The following is a 20,099-nucleotide window of genomic DNA, read 5'->3' as shown; positions in this document are numbered from 1 at the left end:
ATTATTATTAATTACAATAATAATTGTAACAATTAGGATTACTGTTGAATGACGATTCTTCTTCTTTTCGTAATAATTAGCGAGTAACATGTGACTTCAACACCTACAATGTCACCATTGTTTTACGATTACACCCTTATCATTTTACCCTCAAGTTTCCACCCTTACCATTCAACCCTCAGAATGTCAGCCTTATGATTTTTTCGCCCCTTTCTATTATTGCGATTTGACCCTTACAATTTACTCTTCAGGTTTTACCCTTATGATTTCACCCCTATGATTTCATTCTCATCATCTCACCCTTACGACTTAACCCTTACAATTACACCAACGGCTGGAGCCCAATGACCAAGCTCCGGGCCACCGCTGGCTGAGGCTTGGTTATCGAGGTCCGGCATGCCAATGTCTAGCCAAGGCAGGGCCAGATCTGTCAACCAAGGCTCGGTTACCCGCCCTTCCCCCGAGACTCAAGCCCTGGTCCCCAGGGATGGCCGAACCTCGGTCCAAGCCTGGGCGCCCAGACTTGGCAAGCCCAGGCTTGTGCCAGGCTTGGCCCGTTTCTACAACACTGGCATTTCGTACGTGGGGGTGTCAATGAAAATATGCAAGTATTTTTGACAGTGTTTGATGTTTGTTTTCAAAACAATAAATTAGATGTATAGAATAAATTAATGATCATGCGAATAAATTTTCCGAATTCCTCGATTTTTCATTCTCCGCTATTAGACATTTCATTTACCAATTTTATTTTCACATCCCCTTTCGTGCAAAAGAATATTCCAATGTTTTGCATTCCAATGCCAACTGAAGAAGGATATGTAGTTGAAATTGATGGAACTTCTGCAACATTGAGCCAAAGTGCCTATATCTACAATACTGAATGTCGCGCGCCAACTCACGCCGCGACGTTGTTGCGCCATGAAATTTCTACTAGGATATATGTAGAAATGACGAACTTAAAATCTAGAGTGTAAAACAAGAAGGATTGTTCCATCGAGAAAACGAATTCAGTGCTGAGGATATTTTCCGAAAAGCGACACCACGTAATGTAAGCAACCATTACGGAAATATTGTGAGAGATACGAAAAAGTTATTTCGTGTAGGAAGACAGTGGCAACTCAATTGTTTGCAATGATGATGCCCAGATGGGCTCCCAAACAATACCAATTATGAGCCAAAATATCAGATTTTTATCTATCACTTTAGTCCTTTTTATGTGAAAATTTATTTAAAAAACTCCCAGAATTTTGCACCCGCATACGGATGTATAATACACAAATATTTTCTAAAAACATCATATCTCGACGTTTCATGACATTCCAAGTAATTTCCAAGCTAAAGTAGAGAATCAAAAAATCGACCGATTACAAAGCTTCCATTCGGAAGCAAAAACGATGACTACAGCCCCGGGACACGATTTTTTATAGTTCTTTTCAAGTTTTCGAGTTTGGGAAGTATGTAATACCAATTTCCAGATGAGGAATCGCGAAAAGCCGTGCAGAAAATCCGCTTTTAAATAATTACGTTTCTATCAAATGAAAAGATACATTATTTCATTGTGCGTCGGTGATTATTCGTTGGGTATCTTCATGACAAATTTTGCATTAGGTCTTCCTTCGCGATAGCGAAATATTTCAATGCTCTTGAAACAACCTTCGTCATAAAGCAGCACGTGTCAGAAACAAAATATAAAATCGTCAAAGATTTCTCACAAATTGCCGTCATGAAAAGCAACATAAACTTCGACAAATCCGGCTTGCATAATCAAAACAATTTCAACGTTCTGAGAAAGAAGAGAAGAATTCGCTTGTAGCACCGAATATGAAATTTACACGTATGGGACTACAATCAGCGTTTCTCTTCTTGACAGTGTTCAAAGGCGTTGAAAGTAAGTGATGATGAATTAGAAACAAAGTTCTCAACGACAGAAAATTATATAAATTTCTATTGCAGTTGCCTGTCAAATTGACAATGGACTCGGCGCAACACCGGGACGCTTTCCATATCAAGTATTCATTACTCAAGACGGCGAATACATCTGTGGTGGTGGAATAATTGACGCAATTCATGTGATCACGTCAGCTCACTGTGTGGCTGAAGACCCAAGATACGAACTAGCAGTGATCGCTGGAGCAATACATTTGAATGACAATAATGCAGTCAACAGAAGTGTCAACAGAATTCATGTACATCCATATTATTTCAGTCCACATATCGGTCCTCACGCAATCGGAGGGAATCCTTCAACGAATGACATTGCCGTACTGACGTATGTTCCATTGGTTTGATCTATACAATGGTCGCCATTAAAAAAACATTCTCTAAAACTCGAAATTTTACAGCTTAATTTCACCTTTTCGGTGGGAAAATCGTATCAGGCCTATGGTATTACCAACGAATACAGTGGAAGCTACAGACTTCGAGTGCATAGTTTGTTATTTCGCTGGATTGGGGCGAATAGGACAACTTAGTCCTCATTCGAGACTGCTGCAGTACATAGTTATGAAAATATTAACAGCTAGAGAGTGCAGCCGGTGGCAACACGCTCCAGCAGTAAATGAATTCTGTGCTCAAGACATTTTCGTAGCAGCAAGCGGACTCGAAGTAAGTACTGCCTGGATGATAATTTGTACCTCAGGTTTCCCGATCTCAGATCAGGTACAAGTCCGACAACGGTCAGAATGTACTTATTCGACTCTTGGATTAGCACCCGTTCAGGATCTTAGAAGAGTGTCTGGGTTCAATGCAGTTCAGTCGATGCTGATCCTATTCTAAAGTCATATATCAGGTAGAGAAAGCCGACGCTGAAAAAATGGGTCAAGCGTGGCAGAACTCTGGACTTACCAAGCCTTGGCGCCCAAGCTTTGTTGGAGGTTCGAACTTCTTCTGCAGGGACCAGGCTTGGTCCTTTCATCTGTCCCTACCTGGATATCGGATTCCAAAACTGACCAATATCAGGCTCTATTGGCCCTCTAATGTCAATAAGTTGCTGCTAACATCGCCGTTTCCTTCATAAGGACCACGTGATCCGTTCTCTGGTACCTCTCGTGACGTTTCGTGGCTTATTAGCATTAGAGGGTTAAACCCTTACTCCAGCCTGATTTGAGATTCTATTCGGATCAACGTAAATAGCTTCTGATTTGATGATTCTCATTTTTTGTGTAGGGAGACAGCGGTGGGGCTATCGTCTGCAATGATGTGGTTGTAGGCATATTCAAAGGTTCAGACGAACGTCCAGGCTATCCACAAATTTTCACCAGTGTATATGCTTATTTAGATTTCATTAATATGGCGCGTGAAAACTGAATTGTGACTCCCGTTAGAAACTGATAAGTGTATTTGTCTTTCCGGTGTCAATGAACTCAACTCTAGATGTATGGAATAAATCGATGATCATGTGAATAAATTTCCCGACTCGTCCATTTTTCATTCTTTACTATTATACATTTTATTTACCAATTTTATTTTCACATTTCCTTTCGTGGAAAATAATATTCGAATGTTTGCTTTCCAATGCAAACCGAAGAAAGATATGATCCCCCTCGGGGATGCTTGTTATATGCAGAAATGACGCTCTTAAGGATAATCGGGCGAGCTGGGAGGGTTGGAAAAAAGCAGCCATTTTTTTCTTTTTTTTACGTATTCGTCAAATGATGGAAAAGACCTGTGCAAAATTTCAGACTGCTGGGGAGCATGGTTAATTTATTATGACTTTTTGAAAAAGTGGTCATTTAACCCGTGATCTTATGGAAATCACCAAAAAAAACTGCAAAACTCAAAGAAAAAATGCAGCCAAAGTCATGAAACTTTCGATACATTTAGAACATGTGATCAATGATTTTTTGAGTGAAAAAGATTGTCGCCTAGGAGCATTGTTTATTAATAATAGCGAAAAAAGTACTTAAAAACGAAATTTCTGCGCACGCAGCTCAAACGAGCTGCAACGTCCCAAGTACCGATCGGGTGGGGATAGCGCGGTCAATTTAAACGTCTCTTGAGAGAGAGCGATGAAGCGTTGTGATTGGAGTTCCCTCGGGCCAGTGGTACCAGCTCCTGGAGAATTTTGCACACACGCATGGACGTATACACAGATATTCTAAGAACATTAGATCTCGACGCTCCATGACTTTTCAAGTCATTTCCAAGCTAAATTAGAGAATCGACAAATTGACCGACTACAAAGCTTTCATTCGGAAGCAAAAATAATCGCAACAGCCCCGTATGTATTTAATACCAATTTCTAGGTGAGGAATCGTAAGAAGCCATCCAGAAAATCTATTTCCAAATAATTATATTTCAATCAAACGTAAAAACACATTATTTCATTGTGCATCGTTGATTATTCGTTTAGTACAAAGCTTTCAGTCGTAAGTAAAAATCTTCGCAACAACATGTTGCGAATACCAACATGCATGTCTGCATGTAATACCAATTTCTAGGTGAGGAATCGTACGAAGCGACCCAGAAAATCTGTTTCCAAATAATTATGTTTCTATCAAACGAAAAAACACATTATTTCATTGCGCATCGTTGATTATTCGTTGAGTTTTTTCACGACAAATTTTGCTTTAGTTCTTCCTTCGCGATAACGAAATATTTCAATGCTCTTGAAACAACCTTCGTCATAAAGCAGCATAATGTAAAATGTCATAAGCAAAATATAAAATCGTCATGATTTCTCACAAACTGCCGTCATGAAAAGCAACAAACTTCGACATAGCTGCCTTAGCTAACCAAAAAAACTTCAACGTTCTGAAAAACAAGAGAAGAATTCGCTTGTAGCATAGAATACGAAATTTACATCTATGGCACTACCATCTCTGTCTCTCTTGATACTGATCAACGGCATTAAATGTGAGTGATGACGAATTGGAAATAAAGTTTTCAATTACAGAAAATTGTATCAATCTCTATTGCAAAGTTGCCAGTCAAATTAACAATGGATTCGGTGCAACGCCGAGACTCTTTCCATACCACGCATTCATCACTGAATCCGGCGAATACATCTGTGGCGGTGGGATAATTGATGTAACTCATGTACTCACAGCAGCTCACTGCGTGGTTGGTGGGCCAAAACATAATCTAACAGTGATTGCTGGAGGAATATATTTGGAAGAGGATAATGCAGTCAATAGAAGTATCGACAGAATTCACTTAAGTCCATATTATTCTAATCCACTGATCGGGTCTCACACAAGTAGAGGGAATCCTTCGTCGCATCCAACAAATGACATTGCGGTACTGACGTATGTTCCATGGAATTTATCTATAGAGTGATAATAATCAAAGAGACATTTCTTAAAAGTTTAAATTTTACAGCTTAATTTTAGCTCCTCACTGGGGACATCATATCAACCCTATAGCATTACCAAGGAATATAGTTGAGGCTACAGGCTACCGGTGTGCAATTTGTAATTTCGCTGGATTGGGGCGAACAGGATAACTTCGTCCTACTTCGAAACAGCTTCAATATATAATTATGGCAATATTAACAGTTAGAGTGCAGACAGAGGGACAGCTGCCAGCAGTGAATGAATTCTGTGCTGAAGACTTTTTCCAAGTAGCAAACAGACTCGAAGTAAGTATTCGCTGAGTAAAAATTTATAGCTCAGGTTTCCCGATCTCAGATCAGGTACAGATCCGACAGTCATCAGAATGTCCTCATTCGACTTTCAGATCAGCACCCGTTCAGGATCTTAGGTGAGTGTCTGGGTCCAATGCAGCTCACTCGATGCTGATCCTATCCTAAAGTCATATCTGAGGTAGTCAATGCCAGCGCTGGAAAATGGGTCGAGTGTGGTACAAGCCTGGACTTACCAAGCCTTGGCGCAAGCTTGGTTGGAGGTTCGGACATCCCTGGGGATCAGGGGAGCTGTAATTGAGTCAAGTATGGTCCTCTCATCTTTTCCTATCTAGAGCTGCCTACAAGACTCAAACGAGACTTCACTTTAGAGGGATCGTCTCGGTGTTGGTGAACACGGAAACGTTTGGTCTCGTCACAGTCTGAAAAAGGGCCGCATCGGCTCTTCTCGTGATGACTCATAGTCAATTTATCTCATCTCGGTCTCAGATTTCTCATTCTTTTTCAATGCAAAGTCTCGGTTTCAGACTCGGTCTTCTCGTCCCGGTCTTTCACACATAAAAAACATGAAAAACTTGAAACCGAGATGAGATAAATTAACTGTGAGTCATCGTGAGAAGACCGATACTGCCTCTTTTGAGACTGTGATGATACCAAAAGTTTCCGTGATCACCAAGATCAAGACGAACCCTCCAAAGTGAAGTCTCGTTTGAGTATCGTGGGCAGCCCTATTCCTATCTGAGTATCGAATTCCAAAACTGACCTATATAGACTCCATTGACCCTCTAATGAGCCACATGATGATTCACTTCAGCCTGATTTGAGTTTTTACTCGGGTCAAAGTAAAAAATTTCTGATTCGATGATTCCTGTTTTCTATGTAGGGAGACAGCGGTGGACCAATCATCTGCTATAGTGAGATTGTGGGAATTTTCAAAGTTTCAGACGAACGCCCAGGCTATCCGCAGGTGTTCACCAGTGTGTATACTCATTTAGATTTCATTAATATTGCACGAAAAAATTGAACTATGATCCGGTGTGTTTGCGGATAGAAACTGATAATTGTATTTATCTTTCCGGTGTCATTGAAATTATGCAAGTATTCTTGACAGTGTTTGATGTTGGTTCCAACAAAAAACAGTTTGAATGGGTGAAATAAATCGATGATCTAGTGAATAAATTTTCCAAATTCTTTGTTTTTCGTTTTCCGCTTACCACACACGATATTTATCAATTTTATTTTCACATATGGAAATCCTCTGTGAAAACAAATCCTCTGTGAAAAACAAAATTCCACTGCGCTTGAAGCAACCTTTGTCATAAAGAATCTTGATGTTCAAGTAAAGTGTAGGAGCATCACGATTAAGGATAACCTATTATTATAAAACGGCTCATAAATTTCCGACTTGTTGAGTACATCCTCAATAAACAGACGGGTTCACTCCCAAGGAAGGCATCTTTTGCGCAAGAAAATGTATAAGGAAATGCGGAATACAAGGATTACCCTCCTGAGTTTTTCATCCGCATTTTTTTTTTCATGTTCCTCGGGTGCATCAAAAGTGAGTAATTAACTATGAAGAAAATAGTCTCAGATATAAGAAATGATATCAATTTCTGGTGCAAAGGTACCAGGCAGATCGTAAACGGGCATGTCGCAGCTGAGAAATTGTACCCGTATCAAATATTCATAACTGAAAATAGAAGTTTATGGTGTAGCGGTGGAATAATCGACGCAACGCATGTGCTCACGGCAGCGCATTGTGTGATTAGTGTACAAAAATCTGCACTTACAGTCGTAGCTGTTGTAGTGCCTATGGATGACCCAAACGCTGTTAGTCGGTGTGTCAAGATGATTCATACACATCCAAATTTTTCCACTGTACTTATCGATTCTCATAGCAGGCAGCAGTATGTTTTGCCAACTGCAAAAAATGACATCGCAGTACTTACGGTATGGTTAATTGTGCACATCTGCCATCTTTTCGATATAAACAGCTATGTCTTCAGAGGTTCAATTTTACAGCTCAGTAGTGCTCTCAAAAGGAACAGAAAAATTTGGAAGATCCCGAGTGGAAATTCTGTTCAGGTCTCGATCAGAAACTGATCAAGTTCGATCCGAAATCCTGATCAGGCATGTTACGCCTCTGCTTTAGGTTTTTCCACTAGGGTTTCTCCGCCTTCCATCATTAGGCATTAATTAAATTCAATTTTTTGAGAGAAAAAATTAGTAACTTCCTAGCCGGGAATCGAACCCGAGACCTCCCAATGTCGCGTCGGGTGCCCCCCAAGAGAGTGTTACACTTTCCCGTAAGTGATTATCAGAAAAATTTTGGTGCAATAACGTGCAAATGTTTCTGATTCTTATCATTCGTACTTCCTGGTTTAGGGAGACAGTGGCGGCCCAATTATCTGCAAAGGTGAGGCTGTGGGTATCCTCTCCAAACCAAATCTGAATGGAGGTCATCCGCTGATCTTTACGAGTATCAGTGCCTACATGGATTTTATTAACGAAGCACGCAAAAATTAGCTTCCGATATTTCCATTCAGAAATTATTGCTGTGATGGAATTTTAGAAATTCCGCCACCTGTACGAGAGTTCACCGTAGAATTGGAAAAATGCGGATTTTCGATAGAAAGGATTGTAAGGAGAGAGAGTAAAAGGGGTTAGTGAATATTGTTAGGAGAGAGAATCGCGTCATATCCCCCCTAAAGGTTGGCACCCCTATCGAAGGGAGATGCAACATTCCTGAATTTTAGCTCGAGCTTTGGATATCGGTCATCAGAACATCAGAACATCCACATCCGCGGGAAAATAACGTTCAATTCATCAAAATTAACTATAGAAAAAGTGTCGATCCACGTTAAAAACAATTAAAAGTAAAATATTCAGTCGAATTAAAAGTATATAATTAAATTCTTGAGGTTTCGAGTTCACTTCCGGTTTAGTTTCGGATTGAGGGATTTAGGGTTAGGGTTACTATGGTTTAGGGTAAATTTACAGTCAGTTGTATTTACCGTTTCGATTTATATTTTCTTTAGTTTCGCGAATTCTGAGTGGGACGAGTCTCCACCGGCGTTCGTGGCCGATAGACTGAGCCTCCCGGTGAGATCTCGTTAGTTCCGTTGAGTGTTATTTGCTGATCATCGAGGTTGAGCTGAAATGCTCACGCTCCCCAGCTTACGCGTTTCGTGGGGTTATTGAGCCCACTGGTACGGTTGGAAGATCATGTGGGTGAACTTAGCCCTCTCGTCTGCATGGATCGCCATGGGCCATTTTAAATTTACGGTTTTGTTGAAGGTGATCCCCCAATAACTCCCGGGAGAGTCACAGCTACAAAATATGCACTTATTCAGGTGAAAAGTGCATTCGCGTTAATAAAAGGCGAACAGCTACCTATATTTTCCCCTCAATCCGAGTTTTGTTTCGTTAAAGTTAGTAATTTCCGGTTAAAGTTCGGTTTTAAACTATTTGAGTTCGAGAAAGTAAAAAGTGCCATGCACCTTAAAAATATAAATTATCTCAAAACTCCGAATTCGGGGTTTAAATTTGAACCAATATTCCCGAGCGGCAGTTTCCACCGACCGCAGAAGTGATTCTCCAGCGACCGGCTACGTGGTGCCTCGGTCGCCCGCCGCCGCCCGAAATCTCGATCGAACGCGGGAGCCATTCGCAGTTCCGCCATTATCCCAGTCGCATCGTTTTAAGGGAGCTCAGGGAACAGACGCCGAGAGGACCCAGGATCGGAGGGAAAATGGTGAGGATATTCCCCAATACCCGGTGCACACTCCCGAAAGGGCAGTAGTGCATAAATTCCCCCGAAAATCCGTGGGACCATGGGAGGCGAATGCGCAGGCCACGGCATCCTCGAATAACGACCTTGTGCCCTCTCCAGAAAATTAGTATTTGTAGAACGAGAAGTGCACCAATTGAGTGCATAATCGATTCACAAATACTCTCTTTATATTTAAGAAGTATACGTGTAGTGATAAGTGGGGAATTAATAAATAGAATGGGGGTTATACGTGCACGCATGCCCTCCACGTGGTGTGGATGTAGCTGTGGTGCTGTCTTGGCATTATTTCTTTGCTCGAACGGATTGACGCCTCAATTGGAAGCGCTTTCCGTCCCGTAGCATTTTCCCTAATATTTGATTCCCCTCATTATGATTCTCCGTCCGATAGAAGCTCGTGAGCTCCCCATATTTGAGGTGACGCCATGAGGCTCCTGATTGAGGGAAAATTCGAAAATGCGAACTGAGAGCACCTTGCGAGTGCTCATTCCATTCCTCGAATTTTCTCCGTCAGTAAAGATTCGTTTTCATCCCCTTCTCGTTGATTCCTTGTCGCTAGCGGTTTTGTACATGTATGGATCCTCGTGCACGCCGTTTCCGGTGGTGCAAAGAGATCATATGCACTCAGGGCTTTTTCCCCTTTTTTCCCTCTCTCGCGAATATCTCTTTCTCTCAAGGTCCATACGTCTACTCTCTTTCGGAAATATATTGTAGTAAATGAATTTGGAATTTCCGTTTATTTTGAGTTGATTTTGATAAGTGAAATAAATCACGAGGCAATTTAACGTAATTCTCATGTCTCAGATTTAATTAATTTTCCGATCTTGGTTCTGAGTATTTTGACTATTTCTTTGGGTTGCGCGACACCTTTTCCTAAGACCGATGGACCGATCCTACCCCGCTCTCCGAATTCCTCCGAGGTAGTCGAAATAATTCCGCAACCTCTCCCTTCTATTCTCCCTAGTTATCTTTAAGTCTAGTTTTCTTCTCGTTTGGTTCCCTTTGGCTGCGGTTCGTGGATACCACCGAAACAAAAATCAATTGGCGCCCGACATCAGTTCCTCGAAAGAGTAGCTGGCTTCTCGTTTTCCGGTTATGGCGTTTCTATCGTTTCTACGGTTTTCGAGAACTTCAGGGAACATCGAAGTGGAAGAGGCCGAAGGTGAAACACTACGGCTACCGTTTAGTATGAGATTTTCTGAGGATTCAAGGCTTCGGATCCAACCCGTCCATTTTAGTCTACGTTGGGAAAAATCGCCGTCACATTGCCTGAAAGTTGATTCGGATCAACCTTATATTTTAATGGCACTTCATGGTCATTTTGTAATGAAAAATGTGATCGACATTTGAATTATGTATTTAAAAAAATTCAATCTCTCAATAAACGATGGAATCTTAGTACGCATTTGTGACTTTGATTTCATATAGCGGAAACTCAATTGAAATGTACCCATTTTAGTATCAAAATTTCTTGAAATGATAGAGACAATCCGAAAAATCTCACCCAATTTGGTAAGTGATTGAAACAATTCTCAATGTAATCCTTCGACAAGTCAATTTTTCGCCTGCGTACTCATTTCATGGGCACACCACCATTCCCATGGTCACCGAAGCGGTTCAGTGACGCATCAACACACGACAGTGATGAGTTGTATATATATTATACACATGTACACATATGCTATGACCTTTGCCAGTATGTTATGACATTATCACCAGCATAAAAACGACGAAACACTAGGATGTTCCACTGTAAAAAAGAGGAGGGCATTATCATTTTGTGGATTATGTCGACGTATACGAGATCCATAAAAGATGTTGGGTCATAATTCTACGAGTAGGATGATATACCTAACCTGGATGAGGATGATGTACGAGTTGTAAGGAATTCTGGGAATTCCTTAGACGCTCCATAGATCATGGAGAACTTCGGATTAAGCGTGAGTCAGACAAAGACCTACAGCCTTTTATTTTAATAAATTTTGGACAGGAAAAATTATCGTGTTAGTGACCGTCCGGTGATCGTTTATATTGAAGAAAAATTATTGTTATTCCAAATAGTATTTACGTGCTATGTGTTAGGAGTTTTGATAAAGTTAACTATCGGGGACTCAGAAATTTTCGTTGTTTGGGCCAAAATATTATCGAGCTACGCGATTATTGATAGCAATACCCCCTTGCATTTAATCTTCGGGGAAATGTGGAGGCCCCGCCGAAATGCTGGCGCTCAGTGTATGGATTTATCGGGATGAGACGGTTTCGGTATTGGGTTTCGGTGGAAGGTCACACGGCCAATCGCGACCTTTGCAACTGTGTGAATTGCCAAGCTCGCTATACGTTTTAAGGAATTAAATTTTGTCTTATGGTGCATTATACAGGGTGTCCCATAGCATGTGACCAAAGTAAATTGCGTAGAATACCGCAAGGTGGCAGTGCAGCCTAAAGTCTAATATATGGTTGAAGTGGAGACTCTCCGCAAATTTCATTCATGCTTCAGTCGCTCGGGAATTGCAGCACTAAAATGGAAAATTTAACCATCGAACAAAAATCATTCCTCATCAAATCATATTACCGAAAAGGAGGTTCAGCTACTGCAGCTATAAGAGCATTTCATTCTAAGTATGCCACACACACTGGAGTGTCTGATTCGAGTCTCAAACGGTAAATAAAGTGAATGAACTACACGGAGAGAAATTTTCTAGAAAAATTCTAGTACGAGTACTGGAAAAAATCACAATCCACCAGCTGTGAAAAATTCTAGTGCTGTTAAGGTAAAATTTCTTGGTATTTCTGGTAAAATTTCTGGGGATTTCTGTGAAATTTTCACAGAAATACGGGGGAAAATTCGCGTTTTCCCCAATAAAATTTCTAGTGCTGGCACTGGAATTTTTTCCTAGCCGTCACTTTGCGCCTCTTTTCCCGTGCTAGCACTAGAATTTTTCTAAAAAATTTCTCTTCATGTAACTAACCAAAAAATTTTGTTTTCTTCTTTTGTTGAAAATTGACGCATTTTTCGATCAATTGTGGGTATTTTCAGGATAATTAAGAAATTTAATCAGTACGGTACACTAGACGATGGAAGGCATGAGTATGCTGGTCCTTCACGTACTGTAACCACGGGTGAAGTTGTCCGCAAAACTGAAGAACATTTCAAAAAATATCCAAATGATACTTTTCGAAAGGCTTCTTAAACCTTGAAAGTCTCAAAAACTTCACTTCACCGCATCTTGAAAGTGTTTTTAAACTTCCATCCTTACAAAATTTCTGTACATCAATTTTTAAGTGAGGAGGCGATGGCTCGCCGTGTGCAATTTTGCCAAGAACTTCACAATTTTTTTGATTCCAAGGAAATGAAGGCACAGAATATCATCTTCTCGGACGAAGCACATTTCTACTTAGGTGGCTTAGTAAATAAACAAAATTTTCGCTTTTGGGGGACTGAGTCACCTCACGTTATTGAAACCAAGTTCTCACACCCGAAAAAAGTCACTGTATGGGCGGCAATTACAATAAAAGGTATTTTCTTTGAATTTATTGAGAGTCCGTGTTGATATTTACTGTGAGTTCTTGAAGAAGAACTTCTTTCCTTGGGCACGAAAAAATCAGTTAGTCAAGAATTTCTACTTAATGCAAGATGATGCCGCTCCACACAGGACTGCTGGAGTATTTGAAACTTTTTTCCGTTTACGGCACCCGTGTGTTACGCTTAGGTTACCCTAAGTATGCCCATGGGGGCATGGAATGGCCGCCTTACAGTCCGGACTTAAAACCCTGCGATTTTTGCCTATGGGGTTTTCTCAAGGACAAGTGCTATGAGAAGCATCTGACGACACTGGGAGAGTTGCAAGACGCAATTAGGGATGCTATACGAGCTGTTGATAAAAACACAATACAGTGCATCTATACCAGTTTCGAATGCAGGATAGAGTTCTGTAGTACAAGTGATGGCGAACACTTGGAAGGAATTGTATTGTATTAGGTCACAAATAATTTTTAGGACACTTCGCAAAAAATTTAAAATTCATTCTCGAAAAAAAGTAAACTACATTTATTCATCAAAATAATCTCCATCATTTTGAATGACCTTCAGTCATCTGTTAGGTAATTCACGCACATCAGTCAATTCGTTTTGCATCTTCCGAAACAAGTGAAAATCAGTTGGAGCTAAGTTTAGTGAATACGCCGGGTGTGGCACAACTTCCCATCCAAGAGCCATTAACGTATCTTTGACCGGTTTACCCACATGAGGCCTGGCGTTGTCATGGAGCAATTTTACTGGACGTTTCCCTTTGCCAGTAAATGGACGTTTTTGTTCAATTTCTTGGAGCAATCTTATTAATTGTTGACGATAGCGATCGGCAGTAAGATATTTGCGTTTTGGATTATCAAAATAAATCCAGTTTTCATCGCCGGTCACAATTTTCCACAAAAAGACTTTCTATGTTGCTGATTGTAAAGATTCAGACATATGTCAAGTCGGCTATCTTTATGTTGTTGAGTCAAAAAGTGTGGCACCCACTTTGTTCCTTTTCGAATCTTTCCCATTGCGTTTAAGCGATAGGAAACGATCTGTTGAGTTACTCCAAGCTGTTTTGCAAGTTGTTTTTTGGTCTGGCAAGAGTTTTCATCCAGCAACGCTTGCAGTTCCTGGTCATCCACCCTTACAGGGGCCCCGGTATGTTCACGGTTACTAACGTTGAAATCACCTTCTTTAAATCGCTTATACCACTAGTCACATGTACTTTTAGATACAATGTTGTCCCCAAGAACAGAACAAATCGATTGACACGCTTTCCTAACAGTTTTTCCTTGATGGAATTCATAGCGAATGCAGTGTCTAATAAATAGCTTATCGGTCTGCATGTTTTATTCACAGAATTTAAGGTTATGTTTATATCCCTTATGTTTTGATACAACATAACAAACCTCAACATATCATATGTAAGCGATACCTTTGAATTACTTTCATGACACGGAATCGAAGTGTCCTAAAACTTATTTGTACACCTAATAATTTGCCGAATGTTCCTTGTAGAATAAAAAAAAAGAACAATTATTTACATTTTACTGTATCCAAGTTATTTGCAATTTACTTTGGTCACATGCTATGGGACACCCTGTATGTTCTGTTGAGTTATAGTTTCGATGTATCTTGCGTCTCTGCCCCGGTAATCTTTGAGAATGCAGCCCCGAAGAGGTAATGATAGTCAGTGGGTCTTATCTGGGCTAATTACCGCCCTTTTACTGCGTTTCATTTTCTTTTGTTTTGGTCTGTTGTCGGTCCCGATTGAATCGAATTACGCGTTTATGGCTATTAGGTTGACGTGTCCCTTTAGCAGCTTCTTCGTACTTAGCGCTGGACATTTGCCTACGTCACAGCGGCTGACCCTACCACGTGGATATAACGCTCTCCTTCTATCTTTTGGCGTTAGATACTCGCTCTCTTTTCACTTTTGGGGTATAAATTGAACTATTTTTGAGTATTTGAGCATTAGTTGAGACGAGTAGTCGAGTATTCGAGGAGTCGGTTACTAGCCCTCATCGAGTCCACGGCCTTCGGGCAGAGTGCCTTTGGGCGATGCCCCTCTGGGGAGAATTTTGCATCTAACCAGAGGTTTAGATGAGATTTTGGGTTTCGACTCGCGTTGCCGCATGGTTTTCGTAACCATCCGGAGTTGTGCCGCAGAACTCTTTTGAGGATTATTGTGGAGTTCGATTGTTCCTTTTTTTTGTGCATAATTATGAGAATTTCGCGTTCGGATTACGTGGAGATACGGGTGGTGTATTCGGCTGTTCGATTTCGTACGATCTCGGGTCCGTTCCATTTTTTTATTATTCGGGTTTTAGGCTGAACGGTGAAAATGTTGCTGGTTAACGCGAGTTGATTAGAGTCGTGATTTTCTCTTTGCGTTGGACATGAACGCGTGTTAGATTTCATGGGATTTGTTTCACATTTAATTCTGTTTCGTGGCGTTGACGGGAATTTGAGTCGTAGTATTGAAGTTCGCGTTAAACATTTCTCCTCTGGCTCTTTGTCTGCTCAATAATTATTGAGTATCGAAGAATTTTTTTTGTGTGATTATTCTGTTTTTTTTTCAATCTCTTTTTATTGTGCTCTTACTCTCAGTTTTTTTTTTAGATTAGTTGTTTTGAGTTAATTTAGTGTTTCTTTTTCTTTTGCTAAATTATTTGGATATAATTTTTTTGAGACAATTGTGTATAGTTTTCCCATTTTTTCACATGAATATAACCTCGATACATTACGCAATATGAACTCCGATGTTTCGAGTTGCGTTATTTGTTTTTTTGAGCGATACCCATTGGCCCACTTTCCATCCGAACCTACCCCTCTCTCCACAACCAACCCCCTAAGCAGCGCGGACAACCTATCACCTTCCCCTGAACTCCTTAGTTTTAAGTTTGTGTTAGATTAATGGTCTTTTTCTGGCTCCTTCGTTTTGTTTTTTCGTTTGAGGTTCGTTAATTCGGTTTGTCGTCTCCGAGGTCAAAGGACGGCTGGCGCAATTTTCGGAAGGACTTGAGCAAAATGCACTTTAAACGAATGGCTAGGCTATCACCTAGAATATTATGGATATGAAAATAATTAATTAAATTATAACAGCTCATTCACTAATGCTTTGCTTTTGGATGAATCGGTAATGAACAAATGAGGAGCAAAAATTCTCTTGCAATCATTTCCGGAGTACTATCGAAAAAGACGATTGACATATCGTAATGTAACGTCCGGTCGTTATACAGAATCTAGCATCGATAACGTAATATCACATTGGAGTACACGATTTTATGTGTATACCCGCTCATTACGTTTACGCTCGAATAAAGTTTTCCCCCCTCGTTGAAGGTAACCCAGAGCGATCTTGCTGTGGCCAACGATTGAAATAATTGCGAAGGGACACATAATACGCATTGAAGTGTGAGATAGAGACAAGAAAAACGATTTGGTGAAAGCACACGTCGACAACTACAACGCTGTTACGCTCAATCGCCCAGGCATAATAACATTAATGACACGTTGCGACGTTTCGTTTCTTCGGTTTAATAATTTTATCCTACCTTCCATTTTATACCGCCTCTCCATTACACTTAATATCAATGCGTCAATTATTATAGCTGTATTGGTTACCGAGCAATTTAAAAAGGCCAAGTCGAATTAAACGAAAGGTCGATCGACATTTTATCATTTGCCTTTCTCCGTCCACCATTTATCCTTCTATTTGTATTGAGAATTATTGTAAAAATGAGGATACATGAAATCGTGATTGAAATTGCTAATGTTTGAAACGTTATAAACGCAAGACATGAATCGAGTGAAATCACGAAATCGCTTTGTCAGGGTGAAAGTTAGGGCTCGAAATCGGTGAGATGTGGTTTTATTTGATTACCTGACGGTGTGTGGAGCTGACTTGTAAATTTATCGGCAATCAAGTCACTCATTTCATTCCGTATTATTATTATTTGTATATCTCATTTTACATAAGAAGTCATTCCCACATTATTACTGGCCGATTCGACCGAGTTTTGTTAGCGATTTAAACCCTAGGGTCAAATTTGTTCTTGTTTAAACCTTCTGGGCTGATTGGTCGAAGATTTGGTTAAAAGAAGCTGATGAAATCCGTCCTTTGTTAAATATCTATGTAGAGAGAAAACTCAGTACCAATTACCGTACTGTTGTATAAAAGTGTTTTTCTGACTCATGTCATTATAATCCTTGCACAATCTTACTCTATATAATTTAAGATATTCGTTTCTTCGGAAATTGATGGATTGTTCTAGAAAGTTCAAGAAAGTCCAGAACAGTACACAATCATCTGGAAAGTTCGCGAATCATCTGGAAAACTCTACAATTTTCCGATGCAGAATGTTCCAGAAAATACGGAATGTTATAGAAATCTTTAGGGATTTCACGATTAATTCAGAAGGTAACGCTTCGGAAAATCATGGAAGGTTCTAGAAGGTTTCAAAAAAACAATTGCATGAGTACGACAATACAACAATTAACTTAGCAACGTGATCCAGAATACATTCTTTTTTGCAATTACTGCCTGAAAAATTTACTTTTCGGGACGGTTTAGCGATCTTAAAGTGTTAATCACCCGACGTGTGAAAAAAGTACTGAAAAATGAAATTTCTGCGCTGGCAGCCCAAACGGGAAGCAACGTCCCAAGTACCGATCGGGTGGGGGTAGTGCGGTCAATTTAAACGTCTCTTGAGAGAGAGCGATGAAGCGTTGTGATTAGTTCCCTCGCGCCAGTGGTACCAGCTCCTGGAGAAAATAAAACCACCGACGATGTTGCCACTTTTTCGCATGGATTAATATTTTTTCAGAACAGATACAAATAAATTTGATTAGCTCCAAAATAATTTTTAACCAAAGATACTCCCTAATATTGCCTGAATTTTGAATCCGAATGGGGAAAATTTTTTTGTTCAGCGATTGGTTTTCTGCAGGAAAACAATAGAAACCCCTCCGCCTCACCTCCTAGATTTCCTCCTCCCCCGATTATCCTTAACAGTTAGAGAGTATAAAAAAAGGATGTTTGCATCAATAATCGAATTCTGTGCTGAGGATATTTTCGGAAAAGCGAGACCACGTAGTGTAAGCAACCATTGCGGAAATATTGTGCGAGATAAGAAAAAGTTTTTAGATTGATTTACTCACTATTTTATGTAGAAAGATAGTGACAGCCCAATTGTTTGCAATGATAATGCCCAGATGAGCTCCCAAACGATACCAGTTATGAGCCAAAATTTCAGATTTTTATCCATCACTTTAGTCCTTTTTTGCGAAAATTCATAAACAAAACCCGAAAATTTTGCACACACGCACGGACGTATACGCAGATAGTCTAAGAACATTAGATCTCGACGCTCCATGACTTTCCAAGTCATTTCCAAGCTAAATTAGAGAATCGACAAATTGACCGACTACAAAGCTTTCATTCGGAAGCAAAAATCATCGCAACAGCCCCGTATGTATTTAATACCAATTTCTAGGTGAGGAATCGTAAGAAGCCATCCAGAAAATCTGTTTCCAAATAATTATATTTCAATCAAACGTAAAAACACATTATTTCATTGTGCATCGTTGATTATTCGTTGAGTATTTTCACGACAAATTTTGCTTTAGCTCTTCCTTTGCGATAACGAAATATTTCAATGCTCTTGAAACAACCTTCGTCATAAAGCAGCATAATATAAAATGTCATAAGCAAAATATAAAATCGTCATGATTTCTCACAAATTGCCGTCATGAAAAGCAACATAAACTTCGACATAGCTGCCTTAGATAACCAAAAAAACTTCAACGTTCTGAAAAACAAGAGAAGAATTCGCTTATAGCACAGAATATGAAATTTACATCTATGGCATTACCATCTCTGTCTCTCCTCTTGATACTGATCAACGACATTCAATGTGAGTGATGACGAATTGGAAATACAGTTTTGAATTACAGAAAATTGTATCAATCTCTATTGCAAAGTTGCCAGTCAAATTAACAATGGATTCGGTGCAACGCCGGGACTCTTTCCATACCACGCAGTCTCGTTTGAGTCTCGTGGGCAGCCCTATTCCTATCTGAGTATCGAATTCCAAAACTGATCTATATTAGACTCCATTGACCCTCTAATGAGCCACGTGATCATTCACTTCAGCCTGATTTGAGTTTCCACTCGGGTCAACGTAAAAAGCTTCTGATTCGATGATTCCTGTTTTCTATGTAGGGAGACAGCGGTGGACTAATCATCTGCGATAGTGAGATTGTGGGAATTTTCAAAGGTTCAGACAAACGCCCAGGCTATCCGCAGATTTTCACCAGTGTGTATGCTCATTTAGATTTCATTAATATTGCACGTAAAAATTGAACTGTGATCCGGTGTTTCCGGATAGAAACATAATTTTATTTGTCTTTCCGGTGTCATTGAAATTATGCAAGTATTCTTGACAGTGTTTGATGTTTGTTCCAACAAAAACGGTTTGAATGGGTGAAATAAATCGATGATCTAGTGAATAAATTTTCCAAATGCTTTGTTTTTCCTTTTCCGCTTACCACACGCTACATTTATCAATTTTATTTTCACATATGCCTCTGTGAAAAACAATATTTCAATGCTCTTGAAGCAACCTTTGTCATAAAGAAGCTTGATGTTCAAGCGAAGTGTAGGAGCGTCATGATTTTCGACAACCTATTATTATAAAACGGCTTAAAAATTTCCGACTTGTGCAGTACATTCTCAATAAACAGACGGGTTGACTACCAAGGAAGGCGTCTTTTGCGCAAGAAAATGCATAAGGAAATGCGGAATACAAGTATTACCCTCCTGATATTTTCATCGGCATTGTTTCTCTTTATGTTCCTCGGGTGCATCAAAAGTGAGTAATTAACTATAAAGTAGTCTCAGATATAGGAAATGATATCAATTTCTGATGCAAAGGTACCAGGCAGAACGTAAACGAGTATGTCTCCTCTGAGGGATTGTTCCCGGAACAAATATTCATAACTGAAAATGGAAGGTTACTGTGTAGCGGTGGAATAATCGACGCAACGCATGTGCTCACGGCAGCGCATTGTGTGATTAGTGTACAAAAATCTACACTTACAGTCGTAGCTGGTGTAGTGCGTATGGATGACCCAAATGCTGTTAGTCGGGGTGTCAAGATGACTCATACACATCCAAATTTTTCCACTGTACTTATCGATTCTCATAG

General features: G+C 40.0%; 2 protein-coding genes across 3 annotated transcripts in view; one reads left to right on the top strand and one right to left on the bottom strand.

The window, feature by feature from the left end:
* The window catches only part of LOC107037602 (AF4/FMR2 family member 4), a 346,232-nt gene that overhangs the window by 259,550 nt on the left and 66,583 nt on the right, over positions 1 to 20,099 (bottom strand). The gene's annotated exons all lie outside the window — the stretch shown is intronic.
* Positions 1,755 to 3,393, top strand: LOC107037603 (granzyme B). The gene is made up of 4 exons (XM_015256234.1): positions 1,755 to 1,888; positions 1,954 to 2,269; positions 2,343 to 2,604; positions 3,166 to 3,393. The coding sequence occupies exons 1-4, from the start codon at positions 1,822 to 1,824 to the stop codon at positions 3,304 to 3,306; spliced, it is 786 nt and encodes a 261-aa protein (XP_015111720.1). The 5' UTR covers positions 1,755 to 1,821; the 3' UTR covers positions 3,307 to 3,393.

This window comes from Diachasma alloeum, unplaced genomic scaffold (assembly GCF_001412515.2).
Source record: "Diachasma alloeum isolate Michigan unplaced genomic scaffold, Dall2.0 Dall_scaffold_00256, whole genome shotgun sequence".
Lineage (NCBI taxonomy): Eukaryota > Metazoa > Arthropoda > Insecta > Hymenoptera > Braconidae > Diachasma > Diachasma alloeum.
The sequence above is the reverse complement of the archived record's forward strand: the minus strand, read 5'-3'. Positions and strand labels throughout refer to the sequence as shown.